This window comes from Mauremys mutica, chromosome 11 (assembly GCF_020497125.1).
Source record: "Mauremys mutica isolate MM-2020 ecotype Southern chromosome 11, ASM2049712v1, whole genome shotgun sequence".
NCBI lineage: Eukaryota > Metazoa > Chordata > Testudines > Geoemydidae > Mauremys > Mauremys mutica.
The window spans coordinates 774,963-801,080 of NC_059082.1; the positions used below are offsets into that span (position 1 = coordinate 774,963).

Below are 26,118 nucleotides of genomic sequence, written 5' to 3' on the forward strand. Positions count from 1 at the left end.
GGACTTCCTGCGCTGTAGCCGCTCGAGTCGAGTCCGGCCGCCGCCGCCGCGGAGGGAACGAAGCAGGAACCGCCCGGCCCGACTCGCCGCTGCCCGCCATGGCTCTGCCCCGGTCGCTGCTGCTGCTGCTGGTGCTCGGCCCCTGGCCGGGCCGCGCCTCCGACGTGCTGGAGCTCGGGGACGCGGACTTCGAGAGCGGCCTGGCCGAGCGCCCGGGGCTGGTGCTGGTGGAGTTCTACGCGCCCTGGTGAGCGGCCGGGCCCGGGGCCCGGGCTGCCCCTCGGCCCGGGGCCCGGGCTGCCCCTCGGCCCGGGGCCCGGGCTGCCCCTCGGCCCGGGGCCCGGGCTGCCCCTCGGCCCGGGGCCCGGGCTGGCTCCCTACGGGCCCTCGCGGCCCCCTGTGCCCCGCGAAGGGCGCCCGGGGTTCGGTGCAGGCCTCGCTCCTCCGGGCCCAGCCGCGGGTCCCTTTGGCGGGAGCCCCGCGGCGCTCGGTTCCTGGCTGGCTGACAGCGGGGCCTGGCCTCGCACGTGGGGGACTGTCCGGGTGGAGCCCCGGAACTCGGGGTGGGCTCAGTGTGCTGGGAAGCGGTGACGCCACTGCCCGGTGTGCACCAGGAGCAGCCCTGGTGGGGAGACCGTGAGACCAGCACCAAGGGCCTGATTCTGTGCTGTGTCCTCGGGGCAGCAAGACTGCCTCGTGTAGACAAGCCCCTGTAGCTCGGCCTCTGAGGACCGTGGGGAACCAGACCTCCCTGGTGTGGCATGGCATAGGCTCGCCTCCTTTAGCATCGCTTGCTGAACGCCCTGCGGTGGGCTGCCGCTCTTGTGACTCAGACCTCCCACCAGGTTGTCTTTTAGCCCCACCCCTTGTGGGGTAACAGAATCCAGCAAAAAGGAATGTCCAATGTGCTGCCCTTGATTCTGGGCCCAGTGGTGAGTCCATCCATCCCTCTGGGCATCTTTATTTCTTAAGGGTTTCGTGCTTTCAAGTGGCTGGTGGGAGACCTCAGGCCTTCCCTCTACACTGGGCTCCAGCACAGAGACCCTAGGACAGGCAATCAAGGTTTACTCTGGCAGACTCTTTGCTGTTTGTTGCCTTGTCTTTTTCGAAAATACAAAATGAAAATAACTGGTAAGTGCAGAGTTATCATAACTTACTGCATATGCCCTGTTTGAAGCATACTATGGTAGGCTACTTCCAAATTAATATGATTAAAACATTAAGTTCCGTAGTATCAAAACAATTCTTAGTTGGAAATTGGATGCCTTAATATAAGGGTCTGTGTTCTCTAGCAGACTGTGTTCTGCATTTCTACGAAGTACTAACTGCTTGCTTTACTTATGAACTTGTCAAAATTTTCTAATTGAACTGTCTGGTATAGAATGAGAACTACAACTTCCATCATGCATTAGGTTGCAGGAAGATGAGGAGGATTCTGCTGTGGTGTCTGCTTTTAATTGGCTAGAAAACAGGTTTTTGTTTGCAAGTCATTGATGAACACTCCACAAGAGTGGTCCAATTTTGATGTATTATCTTATACTTCTGAATTGGTGTCCAGCTCCAGAAATACACAGGACTTCCTAAAGCATCCCCTCGACTCTGTGGAATAGTGAATAAGTCATCAACTCACTGAGTACATTTGTCTAGCCAAACAAATGTATTAATACCTTGTTTGTGACAAATGGAACAGCAAATCTTGGTCACTTACACAGATTCTTTTGAATTAAGGAAAAAAACACTAGCTCATGGACAGCCTTTCATTAGTTAAATTGCTTGAAGGAGGCAGAGCAAAAGAAACCTAGGGTTTCTAGGAACTTTGGAACTGGGTGTCATGAATATAATCCCCTTCATTCTGTGCCACTAGATTTTGCAATATACGTCTCGATAAATGTTGCCAGAGGAGGGAAAGCTACAGTGTGTGGTGGATAATGCTATTGGCACCAGAAGATGTTTGACTAATAGTTGCCATTTTGTTAGTTTGGGTTACTGATTAGCTGAGATGATTAAAATAGTGGTTTATTTTTACTTTCAGTTCTGTAAGGAGTTACTCAACTTTCAGGATTATTAAAATGAATTTAACTTACCTGCTGCTGAAAACTGCAGAACTCTGTAAACTAGACAGCAGTTCACTGGGTGACAAAGCTGCAAATACAACTTGCCATGTGTTTCAGGCCTGTATTAAGCATCAAATTATATCGTGGTTCTGTGGTTAGTGTGTTGAGAATTAAGTTATGGAATCATCAAGTATTCGTACATTTAGCTTAAATCTTGTTCCTGTGTATCTTCTTCTGAAATGGATGGAAAGTCAGGACCTGGCAAGTCCATTCACAGTAGGTAAATGTGTTGACTGGATGATTCATTAATATTAGGTTTCAGACTTAATTCCACTCATCTCAGTGGGCAGGAGTTAAATCACAGTGCTTAGTGCTAATGGTTGTTGGGCATCTGTAGGAACACAATAGTGCGCTGGCCTGCATTCTAGCGAATAGATAAAGCCTCTGGGAAGATCAACAAATTTTTTTTCTTCCCACTCTGGTCAAGTAGGGGAACTCCAAAATGTTGGGAAGGAATAATGTCAATGTGACTTACTCCATCTCTTTCCCTCAGCCCTTGTCTGAGCTCCAAGTTGAAAATCCTTACTGGAAGCCTCATTGTTTCTATGAAGACTGTTTGGGTTGGTTGTGTGACAGTGTGGAGATCCTTTGTAAATGGAAATGTGGCATCTCTCCAATTGCAGGGAGGCTTTTCCTTGTAACCAAACTGTCACTTCCCCTTCAGGTGTGGGCACTGCAAACGACTAGCCCCGGAGTACGAGGCTGCTGCTACCAGACTGAAAGGAATTGTCCCTCTAGTAAAGGTATGGACCTAGCCCGAGTTCACGGTTCTGTGACCGGTTACCTGCTCAGACTGAGCTGGAACCATCTTCGTGGTGGATCTTAAATGGCGTCTGGCACAGGCAGAAGATTTTACACTTACAGTCCACTTACTAAAAGCCTGTGCTTGGGGCTGTACCCTGACTAGTGTATCCAGTGTTTCCATGGCGATTCGGGGTCTGACTTAATTTCCTCTGTTTCATAAATGTGAGGGTGTTGGTTTCTGTTCTGCTCCATTTCGGGGCACCGAGTCCTCCTGCTCCAGATCTTAAGCAGATTTCCTCCACTGGAGGCAGTATTGTGCAAGTAGTGTGCTGCCTGCCTCTGGAGCACTAGGCATTCATTGCTGTCAGAGAGGATTGGTCTGTTCCTGTACAGGGCACACTAGAGAGCCCATCCCTTTACCGCTGCAATAAAATACTTTTTTTGTACACTAGTACTCACGGCTTGGGGAAAAACAAAGGCCGTGTATCTGCAGGCGTTATATGCAGTAAATGGCATGCTCAGACCCTGGGTTTAGGGGATTTTGATGCCTAATGCACTTGCATCTCCTGTCTCTCCCTCTGCAGTGTGCAGAGCACTGGAAAGGAGTCTGTCTCCCTACATGCAAACAAACCCCTTCATTAAGTAGTGATGGCAAAACCCTCCTAGGCCCTACTTGGCTCACTCCAGGGGGCCAATGCAGGGAAGTGCCTTACAGCACTGCCTTGAAGCAGAGGGCTGCTTTAAGGGGAATCTCTCTTGTGAGGAGGTTAATAAGTACAGGGAACCCTGTCACTGTTTGACTTGTGCAACTCCACTAAGCCAGTGTCTCATCGCAGTCTTTTCACACCATCCAGTCCCCGTTTACTTGTATCGGTCCCTCCGGGCATGGGGAGCATTCTTCTGTTTCAGCCGTCTCTAGGCACTGTTACATTGGCTGACTGAAGGAATTTTAGAGTTATCAGTGGCACTTCTCACATTGCAGTTGGTGCACTTTAGTCTCTCATGTAGTGTCCCAGCATGTACTTGCCTAGCTTTGTTAGCCAGGTTAACAGTCTTCAGATCTCCCCAAGTCCATGTTCCGGCCACCCTGTGGGTGCACTAGATCTGGCCTATAAGCTTCCGTGGACATGGATACAGCCTGCTCCATATTTTTTATAGCATTGATTGCATGTTCTGCAAATAAAGGCATACAGGGTGCCAGGTTTGTTCCTATAACTTTCTGCCAGAAGCCCCTTCCCTGTGGATAGACACTTTGCCTTTTAATGCCCTATTGAGGCTGCAGTTCTCTACTTCATAGAATTATGTGGTGAGCCCTCTCTGGGGCAGCTGCCTTGTGCTGCTTCTGATTTCTGCAGCAGAGGAGGTGGTGCTGTGTGCCGACACTGCATGAATGTGACTGTGTAAAGAAGCAGTATTTCTCTTCTTCAGGTTGACTGTACAGCAAACTCAAACACCTGTAACAAATATGGAGTCAGTGGCTATCCCACCCTGAAGGTTTTCAGGGATGGTGAAGAGGCAGGTGCCTATGATGGGCCCAGGACAGCAGGTAAGGATCCTGGCATGGTGCTGCAGCACTTTCCCATCTGGACTGAATTTGACTTGTTGCCATGGAGATGGGAGCACCCTGGCTGCATGGCCCACAGTTACCAGGCTCAACTTGTCTGCATGGTGATGGGAGTAGAAGCCCTGGATACTTGAGTACATAATTGGTTCCTGGTAAAGATGAGGCACTGCAAGTCTGCCTTGTCCACATCTGATCAGCACTGGGAGAGATCCAGTGGCCAAAAGACACGGGAAGGAGAGAATATTTGTTACATTCATCAGTCTGGTACGGTCAACATGCACCTGCCTATCTTTGAATTCCACTGCAGTGCAGCTGTTGCCCAGGGCTTGTTGCTTAGTGCAGTGATCTCAGCCAGGGGTACGCAGAGGTCTTCCAGGAGGTATATCAACTCATCTAGATATTTGCCTAGATTTTTAACAAGTTACATAAAAAGCACTAGCAAAATCAGTAGACACTAAAATTTTTTACAGATGACCTGTTTATACTGCTCTGTATACCATAAACTGAAATGTACGTGCAATATTTATATTCCAATTGATTTATTTTGTAATTATAGGGTAAAAATTAGACAGCAAGCAATTTTTCAGTAAGTGTGCTGTGATATTTTTGTATTTTTAGGTCTCATTTTGTAAGCAAGTAGTTTTTAAGCAAGGTGAAACTTGAGGTACACAAGACAAATCAGACTCCTGAAAGGGGGGCAGTAGTCTGGAAAGGTTGAGAGCCACTGGCTTAGTGCTCCAAGGTCAGGTTTCAGAGTAGACACAAAGACACTCTGTTTACGTAACATCTTGTGATGAGCATTGCGCACTGGTCTCTTGAAACTGGCAAGCCTTTGACTCCTTATGTTACTGCACTGGTAGCTAGGGGAGGAAGGCTTTACATTTGCATGGTAAATGTTGCAATTCTTGAGAAGAATTGGGGGTGAATAGGTCCTGCTGGGATGTTGGTGCTCTGGGAATCCCCTATGGATCTCTTCCAGCTCAACATGCTTTCATGGAAGTTCCATTGTGGGGCTGGGATGCATACGTATTTGTATTACAGTAGTGCTTAGAGACTTGGCTGGGGTCCCATTTAGCTAAGTACTGAACAGGCATATGGTGCAGAAACAATCCCTGTCCTAAAAGCATGGAATCGGTCTCCTAGAATGCCATAAAACCATCACTCTGACACTGCTGTATGCGTCTCTTCCTTCTTCCTCAGATGGGATTGTCAGTCACCTCAAGAAACAGGCAGGGCCTGCCTCAGTGGCTCTCCACTCTGTGGCAGATTTTGAAAAATTCATCAGTGACAAAGATGCTTCTGTGGTGGGTGAGTAGTACGGGCCAACACAGCCTTTAAACTACATTGGATACTTACACATTCACCAGTCCCCATCCCACTCCTTCTCTCCCCCCTCCCTCCCCGCTTGCTGGAATCTGATTGCCTTGGGCTCTTGGAGCCAAACATGAACATCAAGGATTATATCACAAGATGGCCCCCAGATATCCTGATTTTAAGTCATCTGACCATGGCATATGGATGATATCAAAACATCCTTCCCCATCACTCATGCAGATCCACTGATACCCAGTATAACTGGGTAAGTATCTTACCAGTGTCTCTCAACCTTTGTGACACCAGGGAATGGCTTGCTGCCTTGCTAAACTGTGTTGGGTCCTGGGGTCCGATCCACAGAACGGTTGAGAAACCCTGCCTTGGACAGTGGTGTCCAAAAATATCTGGATAAGTCACCAGTATAGCTGGTGAAATAGGCTCAGAACTGCTGGTGCTGGACTATTAAGGGCAACAAGGCAAGCAGCTTGCTTAGCTGAGGGTAATGCCTTGGTGTACGGTTCTGGATGATGCATCACAAGGCTTTGCTTTTTCTTTCAGAGTAAGGTTAGTACTAGAGCACTGGATAGGCACCTACAGATGTATGAAAAATGTGAAGAAATGGCCAGGTCTCCCCCAGGACCCTGTTCTGACTTCATCCCCTGGGGGCAATATGCTATACCCAGCCATACCTGACACATGCAGGGATGGCTGTTGCATAAGCCTTGTAGCGCTCAACAGTCTCACCACATTAGCCTGACTCAGGTCATCGCAATAGCAGCTAAGCTAATCCAAGGAACATTTCAAATGGGAGCTTGAAGGAGACCAGAACTCAGTGGAAAAACTGCTCTCTGAGTCCTGTGGAGCAATGTTATAGGGCAGGGGTTCTCAAACTGGCACTGCAACTGTCTTCTGACAACAAAAATTACTACATGACCCCGGGAGGGGGGACCAAAGCCCGAGTCCCACCGCTCCAGGAGGGGAAGGGGTCAAAGGCTTTAGCCCCAGTCAGGAGACCTGTAACCTGAGCCCCACCACTCAGGGCTGTGGGGCTCAGACTTTGGCCCTGAGCCCCAGTAAGTCTAAGCCAGCCCTGGTGACCCCATTAAAATGGGGTTGTGACCCATTTAGGGGTCCCGACCCACAGTTTGAGAACTGCTGCTATAGGGCACTGCCTCTGTCCAGACCCCAGCTGCCCAGCATGCAGCTCCATCTCTGGCTGCAAGTGGCAAACTTGGTGCCCAGAGGGCTGCAGTCTTCTGGGCTGGGGATTGGGCTGGATGTACTCCCAAAGAAAGCTGCTTGGCTCCTGCTGGGGCAGAAAGAAGGAAGGAAATGTTGGTGTATTTCTAAAGGAACACAGGGAAATTGAGCCTTGCTAAACAGAAGCAGTTTTGCTGGGCAGAGAAGAGTCCATTCAGAAGTGACGGATTCTCAGGCAGAGTAAAGACAGAAGAGTTGAGTCAACCAGTGAAATGGCATCTGCTGAGGCAGAGATTCTGCAGGGTCCCCGTGTCTCTCTCTGTTGCAGGCTTCTTCAAAGATGCATTTGGTGATGCTTATTCAGAGTTCATGAAAGCAGCCAGCAACCTAAGAGAGAGCTACCGCTTTGCACACACCAGCGAGGAGGAGCTGATACAGAAGTATGAGGCAGACGGAGAGTAAGTGGCTCAGTGTACAGGTGGTTCTTGGGGCAGCAGGGACAACCTCATAGACCCCTCTCAGACAGCCGTGCCTTGGAAAGTGAATTCCTTTCATAGCTTCTCATGTGGGCAAGACCAGATGAGGTTAATCTTTCTAAAATCAGTACTGTTGGGCCCAGCTGGAAATCCCTTCAGACCAGCCTGCCTAGGTCCTGCTGTTGGGCACTTGAGACCCTTGAGCCATAAACTACAGTGAGCAGGTCATGGTTCTTGTGGAGGGGCAGGGGAGAGAAGCTGACGGATAAACACTTGTAAAGTCTCCATGGCTGGCTGTTCCCGTATTGCCCATCCTTCTCTTCCCTTGTCACCACAGGGTGGGGCTTGTTTACTTGTTAACTTCCAGAAATCTTGCTGATTGTTCTGGCTAGTACCATAAGGCTTGGCTAGGTGGCTTCAGTACAGGTAGCTTTGTTCAGGACCTGGATGATCCCACTGTGTACTTGGAAAGGCGTCTACCACTGTACCTGCCCACTCATCCACATACTGCTAGTTCCTTCAACTGTTTCATGTTGTGCTCTCTCCTCCTCCTCTGTTCAGGGGTGTTGTCTTATTCCGTCCTCAACGCCTGGCAAACAAATTTGAGGATAGCACTTTGAGGTACACAGAGGACAAAATTACCAGTGGCAAGATCAAGAAGTTTCTCCAGGAGAACATGTGAGTGACATCTCACTTCGATCTCAGGGCTAGGGTGGGTGACAGAGTTCAGCTAAATTCCTAGACTCTGAGCAGTCTGGCTTCAGTCCTATTGGCTGGGCATGGCTAGTAGCACTGCCTCTGGGCTACTAAATTCTAGCTGATCTTAGGGGTTCTTCTCTTCTAATGGAACACGCAGAATAGTTGGCTTGTGGGTACTTAGTGCACTGCAGGTCCATCATTCATTCTCAAGAATGAGATTTCTATGTGGGCTTTTCCTCTGCATTGACCGTGGCTGCTGGGCACTTGATCTAGCATTCCAGTTACCTGGTTTGCCCATTTGATTTTAGGTCCGTTTTTGTCATAAATAAAAGTAGGTCCCTAATTTGATCAAAACCCATGTGTAACTTTGTATGTCCAGCTACAGTAGCAGAACCCCACAAACTGGCCTGATGCACGAATGAGTTATTTGAAGAAAACACTTTTCAAATAGGCCTGCTGGATATTGGCAATTGTATGGATCCTGTGATCTTGGATGAGAAGGAGACTGCGCTAGGACAGGCTTATTTTTGGGTGGGGAGGAAGGCTCAGATAGTGAGACGCAGGTTGCTAACTACTGCTTTGTTGATAGTTTTGGCATCTGTCCACATATGACAGAAGATAACAAAGACTTGATACAAGGGAAGGACTTGCTGGTGGCTTATTATGATGTGGACTATGAGAAGAATGCCAAGGGCTCCAACTACTGGCGCAACAGGTAACCAAAGGGAGATAAATCCTAAGCCACAGTATTCCTCCCCTATGCAGTGCACTGTTTTGGTGGATTCCTGTGGTTTAATCTGGCAGAATGCTGTCTCCAGGGTGCAAACTCAGAAATCATTTCTGGGACTCTAGTAAATTTTCCCTTCTCTTGGCTCTGTCTGCAGGGTGTGTTGTCACTACAAGTAGAGAGGCGTTGCAGGCCACTATCCTGTTCCTCAAAATGTTGCTTCTGATTCTGGAAAACTGCCTGTTCCAGCTTATGCTTCTGTGGCAAGCAGTTGGTGTTTCCATAGGTTGCAGGCAGCCAGCAAACATGCCTGGAGCATTCCTTCAGCATCAGGTGTAGACAGTACATTTGGTATGCTTATCAGGAGCTCTGATTCCTTTATCCGTCTGTCCACACCAAAGTTGCTTGACTGAGACCCAGAACTACTAATCTTGCTAAGGAGGCTCATGCTCGATTCCATTCTTTGTACTCCACCTTACTGGAGCTCGACTCCCTATGCAGTGCTGCAGCCACAGGAGACCTGGTTGATCAGAGCTGACTGAGGGATTATGGAGTATTCAGTGCAAAATGGAGACTTGTTGAAGCTATGCCTTGGGAGATCCCTAGGTTACATCCAGTTTAGTAGCATGTTCCTTTCTTTCCTGTTTCTCCAGTGGCATTTTCATGTTACTTCTCTTTGCAAAACCTCCTAACCAGCAGATCCCCCACTAATTGTTTCTAGCTGTTCTGTTTCAGCTTGAAAGAGGTAGTTCTCTTCCTTTCCCCAAGTGCTGTACTGTCTTGGAGAAACTGTTCAACATCTGTAAGCATAACAGCACATTTCCTCTGCTTTACTCAGAGTGATGATGGTGGCACAGAAGTTCCTGGATGCTGGACACAAGCTCTACTTTGCGGTTGCTAGTAGAAAAACCTTTGGCCATGAGCTTTCAGAGTTTGGCCTGGACAGCAGCACAGGGGAGGTTCCTGTCGTTGCCATCAGAACCGCCAAGGGAGAGAAATATGTCATGCAGGAGGAATTCTCGTAAGTCCTGGGTGTGGGGCCCCCCTCCTATCCAGTCACAGGCAAAGCCTCTCAGATACTTACCGCCCCCCTGGGCTCACTGGGAGGACACCTGAGCTGGATGTTCCTGTGTGGCAGAGGAGTAGGTGTGGCAAGCCTGCCACTGGGCAGTTACACACTATGGAAGGAGGAGCTGCAAGCTCTAAGGATTGAGGGTTTAATTCCAAGATACCTAAAAAGTAAAGACCAGGGTAGAAAATAACGTGAGACTGAACAGCAGGAGGAGTGAATACCTAAAATAAAGGGCATGGGAGACCCACTTCAGCCTATCTCCTGGGTGGGCGAAGCGTGGGCAGCAGGAAGCCTGACTTACTGGGGTGATTGTGTGCACCAGGCACTTTCCCAAAATCCTGAAGGTGGCTCTTGTGCCCTGGGTCATCTAGGGGAGTTAGAGCCCTGGGTTAGCACTGAGGATCCGAGTGGCTTTCTTCAGTGTGCTGCTGTCTGTGGGTAGAATAACACTCCCTTGGGATTTGTAGAGTGCACTTGCTAGTCCTGTGTGCCAGATGGCTCTGAAATGTCGCCTGTATTTGATTTGTAGCCGTGATGGGAAAGCTCTGGAGAGATTCTTGCAGGATTACTTTGATGGTAACCTGAAGAAATACCTGAAATCGGAGCCCATTCCAGAGAACAATGATGGTCCTGTGAAGGTAAGTGCTGCTGAGACATGTTCAGCCAAAGGGTGTACGTGGCTGTTGCCTCTCCAGCTAGAACACTGCATGTTGAGCTGACAGAAATGTTCTGTGCAGGCTTCAAGGACCACTGCGTGCAGTTTGCTGCATGAGGCTCAGGCTCACTCAAGTCAGAGCCTGGAGAGTGAGCGTGTGGTTATTCATGTGCAGAAATGCTGCTAATCTGGAGAATTCAATCTTTCCAGGTGGTGGTTGCTGAAAACTTTGATGACCTTGTTAATGCGGAGGACAGAGACGTTCTGATCGAGTTCTATGCCCCATGGTGTGGCCACTGCAAGAACCTGGAGCCCAAGTACAAGGAACTAGGAGAAAAGGTAGGCTGGGAGCTCTTGCCTGTCAGGTTTGAATGCAGCAGTCATCCCCAAAACTGAGTGGTTCGAGGGTCATGCTCAGCCGGCCAAGCCATAAGGTTGCATGAATGTGCCTAAGGGGCCTCCTCTGACTGCTCTCTAAACTGGCATTGGTCACTATGCAGTTGGCTACTTCTGCCCTCTAGTTACGTTTGAGGTTGGGTGGTACTGGCCAGGGCACACCAGTATTCCCTGGTCAGTAACTAGCCTCCAGTGGCTGCATGTCTTTCCGGGTCACTGTCTTCTGTCCAAACATTGCTGAGAGCTGGTCCCCAGGGAATCCTTGCTAGAAAGATGCCTGCCTGAGGGATGGTTTGGCTGTACTCTGCTCAGGCCTGCTCCCTTGGCTCCTGTACTCCTCAGTTCTTCATCCTGTCCCAGTGAACTAAGGCACGTGGGGAGAAGCATAGGCAGCAACCAATGTAATCGAATCACTAGAAATGAGATGGGTGTGTAATGATGCTCCCACTCTGTAATATGGTAACATCCTGCTAAATAGAAGAATCTGATGAATCTATTCTAGTTTAATGTCCCTTTAAACAGAAGTTTCCTGTTGTAAATATCAGAAACAAGATCTTTACAGGGCAAGGATTTGTGAACTTGTTATAAATTGTTAGAGGCAGCAACTCCCCCTGCTCACCCAGGCGGCCTTGGCCATCTCTCCTACAGGCAGTGGGTGAGGGTGTACATTGGAAGGGCAGCCTCCTAAAGGAGACCTGAGCCAGGGGTGCTCTCTGGAGGGGCCTGAATGTTGTACCTGCCCATGTATCTCTAGTGCTCGCCTGGATATCAGACAGCGAGCTTGTGCCCTCCTTGCTGCCAATACCAGCCTGAACTGGCGCTGCCTGGTCTCTCTCAGGACAAAGCTTGGACTCACCATAGCACCCAGGGGCCTTCCTTGTGTTAGGCACTGTACAAATGAACGCTGCTGTCCCAGATCCTGCCCCAGCCTCCCCTGGCTGTTCTGATGCGCCTAGCCAAGAGCCCCTGTGGCTCCCCATCTCCCCTTGGCCTTGAAGAACACACATTCCTGATCCTAGTAGAACATGGCGGGGGGGGGGGTCAGCATCTTCCCCCAGCGTCCACAATAGACTAGTGATAATCTGTTCACTAATGTGCTGTCCTACCAACAGCTCAGCAAAGACCCCAACATTGTCATAGCCAAGATGGATGCTACAGCCAATGATGTGCCTTCTCCATACGAAGTCCGAGGGTAAGAGCTTCAGCTTGTATGACATTGGGTGGGGTGGCAGGGGAGAGTCCTGGCTACTGCCTCTAGCCAGTGACTATGCTACAGAAGGGCTAGGGAATCTCTCTGGCTCTGATGGCAGCTGGGGGCTGATGTGCATGTAGTGGTAGTCACTGGGAACTTGCTTGTCTTGCTCCTGAGCAGCTGTCAGCAGAAATTCAGACTTGGAGTAACTCAAACGAAAGCATCTGCCCTTGTTCCTGTTGTGTTTCCCAGGCACACCTGCACACAGCTTCCTGAACTTCCCTGGCCTGCCCTTCCTTCTACTTCCAAAACTGTTCTTGAGGATGAAGAACAGCACTGGGCACCTATCGTTGTGCAAACCTGAATCCAGGTGCACTCAGTCAGCTCTGCTCCCAGGGCCAAACTGATGGTGCTCATATCTCCTGCTGGGGCATGGCTTGCTACTGTTCTGGGCTTCCTCTGGCTGATGGTGCCTTGAACTGCTTGTCTCTTGACTTCTGTGTGGCAATAGACTCCATACAACAGTGATTCTCCCCCTTCTGTGGCTCAGGGCAAACCTGCTGCCCCACGTGGTGAGTACTAGACTCACCATGAGGGGTTGGGACCTGAAGACTGCTGAACACAGAGCTGACATGTCCCTTCTTTCCCCAGCTTCCCCACTATCTATTTTGCTCCAGCTGGTAACAAGCAGAATCCAAAGAAATATGAGGTGAGTGTCTGCTTCCTGCCCTGGGAGCTCTGCAGGCAGGTTTCCTCCTTGCTGCTACAGCTTTGGGCAGTGCACATCCAGGTAAAATCCCTGCAGCTGAAGAGTGTTGTGCGGCTGCGCAGGACCCCAGGAATGCTGCCCTGCACACTGAGGGATGCCTGCCCTGTAGCTGCACCTCTAGGACACGTTGGTGCATCCTGCAGGAGAGCCTTAAAGGGCTCTCAGGGAAATGGTCTGGGGAAGCTTGGTTTCCTGTGAGGCCGTGAACACTCCCCATTTGGGGCCAGCAGGTGCAGATATTCCCAAGACAACAGGGAGTGTCAAAGCCAGGATCCTGATGCTCAGCCCTGGCCTTATGCTCTTGTGCTGTTTGCAGGGAGGCCGGGAGGTGAGCGACTTCATTAGCTACTTGAAGCGGGAGGCGACCAGCCCTCCTGTGCTGCAGGAGGAGGAAAAGCCCAAGAAAAGGAAGAAGGCCCAGGAGGATCTGTAAAGCACCTAACCACCCAGCTCACCAGTGTGTCAGGAGGAATTGTGTGGGCAGTGGGGAAGCCCTGGGTGTCTTGGGGCCAGCTGGGGGGAGTGAAGAAACTGTGCCCAATGCAATGTGGGCTGAAGGGACCCAACTGCTGTACCTAGTTGTGTTTAATTTCCTGCCGTCTCTTTGCTGCATTCTTATGGGGCTGCCCCCGACTTGGGTGATGATTGAGGGGTGGGGAAGGGGGGTGGGGCAGGGGGAGACACGTTATTTTCTAATTTTTTTGTACATTTGGAGAAGAGACAATAAAATGGACCCCTTTAAAACCACACCTCTGTGCCCAGTGGCTGCTGCTGAGAGTCCTGTGTATGTGGCCCCAGCAAGCTGGGAGACCATGGCCTCTGGAGTGCTGCCCGGCTCCCAGCTGGTTCCTGAGGGCTGTGAGAATGCATGGGGAACAAATCCCACCTGCCCTCACACTCCAGCTTGTGGTCCATGAGCTACTTCCCAGTACAAGAGGCTGGTGAGGGACTGGCCCCTGCCATGCTTCTGTGGGAACTTGGCCTAGGAGGGGGGCTGTGGTGCAGTGGGTAGAACTGCATGGTGCTTAGGGGCAGAGGAGACCCCTTTGTGTACAGAACACAGGCTCTGTGACAGGGCACAGCTGCCATAGTGAATGCCCCAGACACCAGGGGTGAAGGGGCAAGAAGCCTGCCGGAGGCCCATGGCTGCAGGCTCTGAGCTCCCTGCCATGGGCCAGCTGTGACCCAGTAGCATTCTGCACTAACTCACTTAGCTGTGGGCTGTTTCTACAGCTACCTCCAGGGCATGCTGCTCACTCTAGGAGTGCTTCAAGCTGTGCCAAGCATTAAGTGGGCTTCACTTGGTGCTGGGCCTGGCAGCACAGCACCTCTCCCTGGCATGTAGCCAGAGCTGTGGCAAGGGTGTGAGCAAACCCTTCAGTGCCACAAGAGGCTAGGACCAGCTGTGAAAGCATCCCCCAGCCAGATAGAAGGGCAGGGCACTTTGCTTGGTGCTCAGCTCCCTTAATGAGCTAGCCTTTGCCTGTAGCCCTCTGTCCTGTCTCCTGCTGGCTGGCTGCACCAAGCCTACATCCCTTCCAAGGTTTTGAATTGCCGTGAACAGCTGGCCTGCTGTACTATAGACTGCTCTGTTTACCTTGGTGCAGGTAGGAGGGAGATGAGTGGCTTCCTAGTCATGGAGGCAGAGTGCTGCAGTGGAGGGCTGGTAAATCCGAGTACTGCTGTGGTCTGGCTCAGCACTCCTTGCTGCAGCAGGGCTTCCCCTGCCCTCTAACTTGTCTTTTACAAAACACCAGGGGGCTGTCTACACCTTTATTACTGGAGCACACGCTAGATACAGTAGCTTGCACAACAGCATTTACAGGATCCTCCCCCCATACTGGCTTTGCTGTACCATAGCTTTTCCTCCAGCCCAGCACCAGTGTAGGCCTAAACCACGGCTGGGAAAGCACTTGCTACCCTGTCTTTGGTGGGTGGGGGTCAGGCAGTTTTGATTGAGCATTTCCCTCTGGGCTCCTGCTGTAGCCCCCTAGCAGAGACTGAACCACAGCCCTGGCTACAGATAGGCAGCTGCCCCCCCCCCCTTGACTGGGAGGGGGCACAGCCCCAGGGAATGAGCTGTTGTGGAGAACAGGCAATAAATTAGGGGCTGGTGAGCCTTGTGGGGGCTAATGGCTATCAGCTGTGAACAGCCAATACCCACCTAGCCCCTGGCAATGCAGTGCCCATAGAGCATTTGTCAGAGGGGGAGTTTGGCTGCTAAGTGGCTCAGTAATTATATTACAGCTAGTGCCTAGTAACCCTCCTCACAGCCCTGTGGTGCTGTACAAACGCGTCCTTGACCAAGGCAGCAGAGCCTGGAGGTGAGGGCCCTGCCCCTCCCCTGAGGCCAGCGGTAAGTAAGGCAAAGAGTTGTGGCATCACTTACAGTCCCCCAGCCAAGCCCTAACACATCAGTTTCTCCTGCTGGGCTGGGTCAGGCTAGTTACTTTCAAAGCCGGAGGAGCTGACAGGTGCTGGGAGAGGGGGCAGGCCACAGCCACACACTGTACAATGAACTGTTTCACCCAGGGCCATAAAGCAGGAACAAGGCAGAACTCCCAGGGCCTGCACTGTGGCTCAAAGGGACCCTATGCACCATTATCTCTTCTCTCCCCTCCCCCGCAGTTCCACCTTGCCATGGCAGCAGGGTCCCCAGGCGTCTGATGGCCGAGCACAGAGAGAGTTGGGGTGCACAGCCAAGGAATGGGTGGCACTTCCCTGTCCCCTCAACTCCTGCTCCCACACACTGCTCCAGCAGGTGTCAGTCCTCAGACCCCAGCACTGACTGACCCCTTTCCTCCTGTAGCCCCGGGACCTGGTGCCCTTAGCGCTAGTAATTGAGACTGTCCCTGGGGGGCAAGGCTCTGCCATGCTCTCAGCTCCTAGGCAGGAGGGAGCCAGTGAAGGAAGGTGGCAGGTCCCACTTCTCCAGCAGGCAGCTTAGGCTGCACCTATCACAAGTTAGGCTGAGCCACGCTGGCTGCGAGAAGCCTTAAGCCAGGGATCCTGCCCTGAACGAGCAGAGCTCGGGTACAGGCTGCCCCCCTGAGCAGGACACAGGCACCCAGCCTGATCTGGAGCTGCACCACTAGCCCGGATGCCCTTGGGAGCTGGGACAGGTAAGACAGCAGCTCACCAGGGACGATTCACTAAGACCATCACCCACTCCCTGTGCTTTGTGGCAGCCACATGCTCTGTCCTGCAACCCTCCCCCACACCCCAGAGCAGTCAAATGGCTGGGTTGGACACCAGGCTGGGGGACTGCAACTACTGTACTACTACAGGAGAGTTCGCTAACCCCCACCCTGAAGGGAAAGGAGAACGGGCAGGGCCCTGCTCCCTGCAGTGGGAAGGCTGCAGGCTCAGAGCACCAGAGGCTCCTCTAGGCAGCCCCTGTCTTCTCAAACTCCAGGATGAGGGCCTTGATGTGGGACAGCTTTTGGTGAAGATACTCGCAGCGGTCCTTCTCCTTCCTGTAGCTGGGGTAGGTCTGCAAGAAAGAGCCCAGGTCAGCTCCTGCCAGGGAGCATCAGCCCCAGCCCCCCACTGCTAGCCTCACCTGCTTAAACCTCCGGTATTCCTGTAAGATTCTGTCTTCTACTGCCTGCAAACCAAGAAAGCTGACTCAGCACTCGGCCTAGGCACGCTGCCCTGCCACCCAGCCCGGCCCACCCTCACCTTGTGCTCCTGCGTCCCGTGCGGCAGCGTTTTGATTTTGGCTCCCAGCTGTATGAATGTCCTGCTCACGGTCCCAATCCTGGTGTGGAGGCGCCGGTACTCTGCGTAATCTGCACTGAACGCCTCCATGTAGGCGTGATGCTGCTCCACTGAACAGATGGCTCTGTATTTCCTAGCACAGCCAGGAGAAACTACTGACTAGTCCCTCCATCAAGGCAGGTGAACTGAGCAGCAGGGGCTCTGCATGAGGTGCACATGCCAGAATGCTGCATGGTAGGAGCAACTCCAGCTCCTGACCCACAGCTTCCCTATGCGTGAGGAAGAGAAAAGGTGGGCACTGCCCAGGAGCAGGTGGTGCTGTCACACCACTGCCCATTCGGGAGCTGGACCTGGTCTGCTTCTTGTCCAGCTTTGAGATTCCATTTACAACTTGGACTTTACAGGCTGGGAATCTGCAGCTCAGCCTGGCCCCAGCCCTCTCCCCACCCCGGCTCAGGCTGTGGGAGCTGGGACAGAGGTATCTGCTGAGAGGCTAGCCTGTCACCCGGGTGAGGAGGAGCTATGCTTACCGGCAGTAATCCGGGAGCTCAGTGAAGGAGGCCAGGGGGCTTGCCCGGGAGCTGCTGTCTGAGGAGGAAGGAAAAGAATTTGGGCAGAAACTCTTCAAAGTAATTTCCCCTCCAGCCCCAGCCTCCAGCCCTCAATTCCTTGGGGCTACGGAGCCACCAACAACCCCAGCAGGAGCTGCCTGCAAAGTTGTGAGCTCCAGCCACCTGCGTTGCCTCAGGCGGGGCCCCTCAGCCATGCTGGTGTGCAGAAGGGACGGGACAGTGCCCTGATGACGCGCAGAGTGGTAGGTGCAGGGGCTCTGCCCAGCACTGCCATGACCTGCCCCAGGGAAGCAAAACTCGCCTCCCACCCCCAGCGCGTGGCCCTGGAAGCTGTGAGCAGACACACTGCTCACGGGCTGAGTCCCAGCCCCCCAAGCATTAACCAGCAGGTTTGCAGGGCTCACTGTGCAGGGACCAGCCTCATCACCCCCCCCCCCCCGCCCCGTATCCCTGGCAGGGGGGGCCAACAGCTCAGGGTGTCACAGAGCTGGGAACAGAACCCAGGACCCCTCCTTCCTGGGGCGCCCCCTGCTGACCGTGGGGTGAGACTCCTCCCTCTGACTTTAGCGGGTACTTTGGGGCCACAACTTCCCCCTCCCTGAAGCTCTGATGTGAGCCTCGCTTTGGGCTCACCCCAAGTCCTTTTTCAGCCCCCCCCCGGGTCTCACTGCCTGGGGGCCGTGCAGCCCTATGTGGCAGACAGCTCTGGCTAGGGGTGCTTACGGCTGACAAGGTGGGTCAGAGCCTGGCTGGCAGCAGGATGTCCCTGTGGTGGGCTGGGAGCAGCACAGCCCCTCACCTTGCAGGGCAGAAAGGTGCTGCTCCAGGCGCAGAGCTCCCTCTTCCCAGTCATCACCTCCCTCCCCGTCGCTCGGCTCCTCCTCTGAGCTCTGCAGCTCCGCGCTGGGCCTGGGAAGCTGGCATGGCTGCTGCTGGCTGTGGGCCCTCCGATGCTCCAGGCCAGGCTCCTGCAGGCTGTGGTGGGACCCCAGAGAGCTGCGGGGGTGCCCTTGGGCACAGGGTTTCTTCAGCCCTTGTGGGTCCGAGGCATCCAGCAGTGCCAGCCGCTTCTGAAAGAAAAACTCATCAGGCTGTGGGGCCTGCCCTGGATTCACCCCCCAGGCTGGAGCCCTCATTGCGGAAACAGGTGAGCAAGGAGGAATCCACCCCTTTCATCATGGCCCATGGGGCTACCCCCTCCCCACATGCAGCACTCTCACCCCCCCGCTCTGGAGGGCAGAACTCATGCTCTAGGCCAGACAGGCACAGGTGCTGGAACTGGGATGCCGGGGGGCTGCCGCACCCCCTGGCTTGCAGTGTTTCCATCCCACAGGGTTACAGTTTGGTTCAATGGCTCTCAGCTCCCCACTGTACAAATGGTTCCCGCCCCTGCAGCCAGGCTGCCCACCAGGACTCCAGCTACCCAGCTGGAGACTACAGCCTGCTCCCCCAACCCACCCAAGGCCAGAGACTTGGTGCTACGGCTAGTGACAGTGGCACAGCAAGGGGCAAGGCCCAGCCAGAGCCAAGCACGCAGCTGGGACCAGCCCCCTCCCAGCCCAGGAAAGACTCAGCCCAAGGCAGAGCCTCAAGGAGCTGCCCAGCCAGTGGCCTGGGCACAGGCATTCCCATGACCCTACAGCTGCTTCCCTGCTGCAGCTGGGACCTCGAGGAATTGTGCTGTGCTATTAAGCAGTAGGGTGGTGGGTGGAGCCTGCCTAGGGGTGGTCAGGCGGCTGCAGTGGCCCTGAACCAGGGGGACCAGGGGGAGGTGTCCAGTCTGCCCAGAGTTAGTGGAGGAGGATGACTGGGCTCTGGATTTTGGGGGGGAGGAGTTGATCTTGCCCCATGGGGGACGGGGGGCACCATGGCTTCAAAAAGAGGCACCAACGTATCTGTAAATCAGCTCAGTTCTGGTAATGAGGACATGTGCAATCTCTGCAAATAAATCAATGCATATTCAAATATGAAAATTGGGATATTAAGCCATGCTGGTGATCTCCAGATTTCTGAACATTTAGCCTTAGCAGGTTTTCAGCCCTTGTTCTCCTGCCCTTGGACGCTCTGGCGCAGGATCCAGAACTAGGCATCTGCCTAAGGCTTCATACCACCAATACTTACCACGCCCAAGGGCCTTCTGCTGGCACCTTGGCAAGACGGGCACTCCAGAGGCACCAAGAAGGGCCTGGCCACAGCTCCCTGGGCCTGTTTCCTGGAGCAGAAGAGAGAAGATCTCTGGGGCAGCTACCATGGGCCAAGGCAGTGTGTCCCCCAAGAACAGGAGAGAAGCTGCCCTGCCAGCACCGAGGCCATGGGGCTGGGCAGGCTGCGGTCAGGGCCTTGGTGTGGGGATGGCACAGAACACGAGATGGGAACAAGGTGTGAACCCACCATCTGGCTGTGAAGCCTTCTTTGCCTGAAGCCAACTGTACACACAGGAGTGCCCTGCAACCCTCCCCTGCTCTGAAACATCCAGCCCCTTCCCAGAGCCAGCCGGGACTTCAGCATTAACCCTGGGGGCACCAGGGCAGCTCTCTGTCCCTTGGCCCAGGGCTGCACCTGCGCAGGAGCTGCCTGACTTGCTGCTGCTCCTCGACCGTGTAGCCCAGCCAGTCCTCCTGCACCTGCCCGAAGAGCTCCTCTTTCAGACTGTAGCTGCTCTCCCGGGGATTCAGCTGCCCCACCTGCGTGGACAAGAGCAGCAGAGTCAGCGAGAGCTCAGGAGGCAGGAGCCGCCGCGCTGCCCCCTCTACCCACACTCACCTCCTCCAGCATGGGCAGCAGCTGGGCCCTGTCCTTCAGGCAGATCTGCACCCTGTCCAGCCGCTCCAGGAGCTCATGTTTGCAGTGGGGCCGCAGAGCCAGAAGCTGCACTAGGCATTTCACAAGAACCCTGTGATCTGTCCCCATGGGGCTACATTTCCTGCCCCCTGGAGCAGGGCTCCCAGTGGGGCACTTCCTCAATGGGGTGCTCATGCCCAGCTTCTTTGGGATGGTGACACATTTACCTGCAGAGGAATCAATGCTCAAATGGCTGCTAATAAAGAACTAACCCCTCCATATGTGCCCCGAAGGCCTCTCATCCCAGATCTCCCAGCTAGTACCTGACTCCTCTCTGCGTGCCCATAGCTGGCCCCCTTGGCGCAAGAGCCTTCTCCTCTGCAGCCCCTGGGTCCCTCCACTTCATTGTGAGTTTGGGCTAAATCCTGCCAAGCTGAGGCCTGGCACATTTGCTGCAGCCAACGCACAGCTCAGGGGGACTGGGCAGGGGTTGTGGAGGTGAGACGACACCCAGAGAGAGAGGCTGGGCTCACCCAGTAGCTGTTGCAGCCCCAGTTCAGCCCCCAGCTTCTTCCTGAATCCAGCCTTGCCAACCCCGCCCAGCAGGCCCAGTGCAGCCAGCAGGGTGCAGGCTGATTCCCAGGGCCCCGCACCTTGGGCACAGAATGGCTACGCAAGGCGTGGGACAAAGAGACTTGGCCATGGGAGCCCTCCAGGCAGGAGCTGTAGTGAGCCTCACCCTCCCATGTGCAGCACAGAGCCAGCTGCCAGCACTTACACGGGCCCCATGCTGCCCCATGCCCAGACGCAGAGTGGGAGGGGCTGCTCTGCTCTCTCAGCACTTCCTCCCACATCTCAAGGTCAGCCCCACTCGTGAGCCACGCCCTGACTGTGGCAGGATCCTGCCTTACCATGGCCTGGGGCTGCTGGCTTGATCTCGATAGCAGCTCTGCTCCACGCCTCCTTCTCCGCCTGGGACACACGCTCCCTCGTCAGCTGGTACGAGTCATCGGTGGCACAGACGGTGATTTTCTCCTGGATGCTGCCCACACAGTCCAGCTGGTTCTGACCCAACCTGAGAGCACAGAAACCTGTGTCACTGGCCTGGCCCCTGCTCTCTGCTAGCCCATGCTGAGAAGCTAGTCAAGGAGAGGGAGCCCAGACACACCCCCAGACCAGGAGGGCACTCGCTACCACACAGCAGGTGATGTGCCCTTATCTTGTCTCATCTCATCCCCAGTCCCTGCCCAACACGGCCACTCCCCAGGGCAGCCTCCTGCTGTGCTGGAGTGGAGATTTTCTGTCACATTTTGTATGACTAGTTTGCGTGCCTCGGTTTCCCCTCCATGCTGCATTGCTAACGAGGTGGTGGGAAAAGGCGGGCTTTGGCACAGGTGTGAATGGCACTGGGCTGGCACCTCATCAATAGAGACCATGAAGATGACAGCAAATCCAGTCACCAGGACTTCAATACCTAACAACTAAGGACCATGGATGGCTCCACCTCTCTGCTGGAAGCCAAGCCGAGTTTGCCCAGCTGGAGAACAAAGGACTGAGGGATGGAGGGTTGAGGTGGAAGTGAAGTGTGGGCTGTGGGAAGCAGTCAGGGCTCACCTGACCTGGGACAAAGAGGGGTCAGAGGGACAGGGCTTTTGCTCCATGCTGACAGGACAGACTGTGCTGTAACTGTCCGTTTTCTGTGCTACCAAAGGCCTCCCTATGCTGGGTGCCAGCCGCCTATAAACCAACTTTCTCCGCACTGGGTGAGTGCCCCTGCAGATGCTGGTGGGGCTGCATTGCTCCCTGAGATAGTACAAGTCTCCCTCAGGGGTCTGCCTCAGTGGGACTGCTTCCCACCACGAGCTCTGCTCAGCGAGGGTGGCTGAAGGGCCAGAGATGCAGCCTAGGGAGGTGATGACGCTGCGTGGCTTGCCCTGGAGGAAGAGCGAGGCCCCTTGGGGTCCGTCTCACTGAACTGCCTCCCAGAGACTGTTCCAAAGCTGGGGTCACAGCACCGGTTCGGTGAGGCTGTCTCTCCTGTGCATTCTGGAATGGAAGCACCGTCTCTGCAGATGCCCCACAGGGGAGTCAGCAGGGATATGGGGCTGCCCCTCCCACAGGCCAGTCATTCTCAGAGCCCTGCTGCCTGCCTGCCTTCCTACCTCCCCGCCTCTTCGGCAGGCTCTGGCTGGTGAGGCTGATGGGCCCCTCCCCACTTAGGGGCACTGGGCTGGCTCTGAAGTGGAACCAAGGACTCCTCCCTGACCCTGAATGGACCGCAACCACCCCCAGAGCAGAGCAGGGCAGGGCCCCCCCTCCCCCCAAGTTAGCACAGGTCAGTGGGAAGAGTTAGGGGATCGGCTGCTTGAGACGACAGCCGCTCTCACCAAGCAACTCACGCAGCCTGCTTCCTCCACACTGAGGCAGCTCCCAGCCACCTCCCGCCCTGCTGAACAGCCCGAGGGTGTCAGTCACCCCTTCGCTCGGCACTGTTCTCTGCTCAGGAGCAGCTTCAGTGCCAGTGTGGGGAGAGCAGCCCCCTCCTGGTCACTGCTACCCCCCACGCTGTCCTTTGGGGAGTGGGGGCTGCACAGGCAGGGAGCTCCTGGCACATGGTGCCCCAGTGGATCTGGGGAGAGCAGGGGCTGCAGCTCCACACAGAACTGTCACTGGACAGCATGGCCAGGCAGGTGCATCTGCAAAGAGCCAGCCCCCTCCCTGACACAAAGCAGACCCAGCCCCTTCCCCACTGCCTGCGCCCCATCTTCAGCCTCACACACGCACCCCTCTGAGCTGCCTCGACTCAGGCGCTGGCCATGCCCCTACTCAGCGAGGTCAGGTTCCCACAAGCCCTTGGCCCTGCCCCCAGCCACAAGCTGGTTACCTGCCTAGAGCTTCAGGGCAGGAAACAAGCCTCCAGTTCCAGGAAGTCTCCAGGACAGGGCCGCTGGGGCACAGACCGGCTCCAGGCTGGGCACTGCCCACTCACTCACCTGGAGACGTACTGCCGGATGCAGTCGAAGCTGGCCTGCGGCTTGTCCTTGCTGTAGCGGGACAGGTAGAAGGTGAAGAGGCGAGCTCCGTCCCCAGGGCTGCCCAGGCCACAGGGGATCTTGATGTACTGTCCAGGAGAGAGGGAGCGCATGGAACCATTCCCGGGGAGTGGGGCACTGAGAACAGGGGAGCTGCATTGTCCCTGCCCCTCTGCATCCTCCTCCTGCCCCACATCCCCATCCCTGCCTGGGACTTGGCAGCTCTCCTTGGGCTCAGCTGCACACGCTCCAGGCTCTCCCAGGGAGGGGGACTGGGGGCTCCCCAGACCCCATGTTTACAGGCAACGGGCCCAGCAGCACTGCCATCTAATTGTCTGGTTCAGGATCCCCCCATGAGGCTACAGCCTGCTTTTAGCAGCAGCTCTCCAGGGGGCAGATCACCAGCAGAGGTTTAACCCTTACAATGCTGGGCCATTTCCAGACTTGGGGGACCCAGTGAGAGACTTGGAGTGGCTTTACTCCCAGCAGTGGGGTACACAGCTGGGGCTGGGGCTCTTATTGGAGGGACAGAAGGGAGGCCTGGCATTCTGGGCAGGGAACGGCTGGCCAAGCCATGGGCTCTGTGCCCCAGCTCAGGCGGGGGGGGGGGGGTGTACATGGGGCAGGCACCCCCAGACACACCCTTGGGGCGGGGACACATGGAGGGATCCAGCGCTTTACCTATTCTCATTCCAACTGCCTCTGCTGAGCTCGCAGCCCAACATCTGCCCCCCCAGCCCCCCTGCGAGGGGACTGTTAATGTGTTTGCAGGCAAAGGCCAGAGGGACCCTTATCTGAGCTTCAGGCAGCAGCTCCCTGCAGGAATCCCCTGCAGAGCTAGTTAGCGAGGAGCATGGCGCAGCTGAGGTGCTGCAGCAGCCCGGAGCCAAAGGGGAGGGAGGCAAATCCCTGACCCCAGAGCCCCCAGAAAACAGCAGAGAAGAGACTCAGCCAGGCCTGGCACGGGGCAGACAGCCTACAGGGCCCTGAGCTGCCAAGGCCACGGGTTGCAGAAGCACAATCACTCCACCCCATCCCCCTCGCAGCTGCCAAGAGCCAGTCAGGCCCAAACAGGCCGTGACACCCCGCAGGCAGTGTCGTGGGCCCCTGCCTTGGCTACAGATCAAAAGGGCCCCTCTCCCCCGCAGCCCAGCTGCTCCCTAGCCTCCGCGGGGCCCTGTCTGTTCAGCAGCCCCGGCCCCATGGTCCTGGGAGGAGGCTCACAGGTGGTGGAGGTGGGGAAATCCCATGGGTCCCATCTACAGCTTCTGTTACTGGGGCTAGGGACCAATCCTGCCTGCAGTGCCAAGGCCATGTCCGGTCCCAAGCAAGGGAGCTCCCACCTGCCCAGGATGAGCGCTGTGCCCAGGTCCCGCAGGCTGCACATTGCACCTCCCCCAGAGCAGGGCTTTGCTGAACTCCCCCTGCCCCATCATCTCGCCTGCTTAGCTCTGCTCCCAGCCCCTCGCCTCGTGCTGGCGAAGGAGAGTGAGGAGGAACAAGCGCTGCCCTCGCCCAAGCCAGCCCAAGGGGTCATGAGGGAGGGGCTGCTCCAAGCTCGCTGCCAGTGGCGCTGGGCTGCGGGTGTGGGGAGAGGCCCAGAACACGGCTGGGGTTGGCAGACCCAGGCTGGAAACGGGAGTGGAGACAGGGCTGTGGAAAGCCAGTGGGGCTGGGCTGGCGTCCGTCTCACACGTACTCAGTGTGTTCGAGGGCCCCATCCTCAACCCCCGCAAACAGGGAGCCGCATGCTCCCCAGGGAGCCCTGCCCCACTCACCCCCTGGCTCCCTTGGAAGGCGATGACAGGCTGGGCTGAGCCCTGCAAACAGAACAAGAGGGACAGTTAGCGGCTGCACCTGTCCAGACCCCTGCGACTCAGGGCCCCCCCACAGCTGGGTCACCCCACAGCCCACCCCCACCCCCGCACGGAGCCGGCCGGGGGGCTGCCCTGGCTGAACTGCAGCAGAGCTTCTGGGCCAGGGCCAGCAATAGAGACTCCAGCAGGCCCCTCAGGACACGGTTCTGATGGTTACCGACCCTCCCTGCAAAACAGACACATCACGACCCGGCTGCTGCCAGCCTGGTCTGGGAGCGGATGGCTGGGAAGGGGGCGCTCACCCAGTCCCAGGCCATGGGTGAGGTGATGGGGAGGGCACGGGGGGGGCACTGGCCTGGGACAGGGGGCACAGACCTGGTCCCAGGCTGGGGGGGGGCAGGGCAGGGCCCGGGGGCGAGGTGGGGGGCAGGGGGCACTGACCCAGTCCTGGGGGGAAGGTGCAGGAGGGCCCGCGGGGGAGGTGGGAGGACACAGGGGGTGCTGGCCCAAGCCCAGCCAGGAGGGAGGGGGCGCTGACTCGGTCCCGGGGTGGAAGGTGGGGGGGGGGCACTGACCCGGACCCAGCCAGGGAGGAAGAGCCCGAGGGGGGGCATGGGGAGCGCTGACCTGGTCCTGGGGAGGAGGTGGAGGGACACGGGGGGGCAATAACCCAGTCCTGGGGGGGAGGGCACGGGAGGGCAGTGCCCCGGGCGCGGCGTGGGGCAGGGGGGCGCTGACCCGGTCCGGGGGGGGAAGGGGGAGGAGACGGGAGGGCAGTGCCCCGGGCCCGGCGTGGGGCAGGGGGGCGCTGACCCGGTCCGGGGGGGGAAGGGGGAGGGCACGGGAGGGCAGTGCCCCGGGCCCGGCGTGGGGCAGGGGGGGCGCTGACCCGGTCCGGGGGGGGAAGGGGGAGGAGACGGGAGGGCAGTGCCCCGGGCCCGGCCTGGGGAGGGGGGCGCTGACCCGGTCCCGCGGGGGGGGCGCTGACCTGCAGCCGCTGACAGTCCCGCAGCGCCCGCAGCGCCGGATCGGTGAGTTTCAGGTGCAGGAGGCTGAGGCGGGGCCCGCGGGAGCCGCCCCGGTACCGGAGCCGCCCGGACAGCTCCGCCCGCGGCCACGGCATGGCTGGGAGTGGGGCCGGGCCGGGCTGCGGGAGCCCCCGGCGCTCGGGGCGGGGCCATGGTTGGGGGCGGGGTCAGGCGGGGCGGGGCCATGGCTGGGGGCGGGGCCAGGCGGGGCGGGGCCAGACGGGGCGGGGCCATGGCTGGGGCGGG

General features: G+C 56.0%; 2 protein-coding genes across 2 annotated transcripts; one reads left to right on the plus strand and one right to left on the minus strand.

The window, feature by feature from the left end:
- Positions 1 to 13,671, plus strand: PDIA3 (protein disulfide isomerase family A member 3). The gene is made up of 13 exons (XM_044979348.1): positions 1 to 247; positions 2,779 to 2,857; positions 4,287 to 4,404; positions 5,623 to 5,730; positions 7,265 to 7,394; positions 7,974 to 8,090; positions 8,701 to 8,826; positions 9,677 to 9,859; positions 10,440 to 10,548; positions 10,776 to 10,904; positions 12,074 to 12,153; positions 12,805 to 12,862; positions 13,239 to 13,671. Exons 1-13 carry the CDS (start codon positions 99 to 101, stop codon positions 13,353 to 13,355), a joined length of 1,503 nt encoding a protein of 500 aa, XP_044835283.1. The 5' UTR covers positions 1 to 98; the 3' UTR covers positions 13,356 to 13,671.
- ELL3 (elongation factor for RNA polymerase II 3) lies at positions 13,298 to 25,973 on the minus strand. The gene is made up of 12 exons (XM_044979347.1): positions 25,833 to 25,973; positions 24,806 to 24,847; positions 22,989 to 23,116; positions 20,907 to 21,070; positions 19,978 to 20,222; positions 19,774 to 19,898; positions 19,336 to 19,426; positions 18,014 to 18,284; positions 17,173 to 17,230; positions 16,604 to 16,775; positions 16,485 to 16,529; positions 13,298 to 16,415 (listed from the first exon to the last, which is right to left on the minus strand). Exons 1-12 carry the CDS (start codon positions 25,965 to 25,967, stop codon positions 16,308 to 16,310), a joined length of 1,584 nt encoding a protein of 527 aa, XP_044835282.1. The 5' UTR covers positions 25,968 to 25,973; the 3' UTR covers positions 13,298 to 16,307.
- Positions 25,974 to 26,118: the final 145 nt, after the last annotated feature.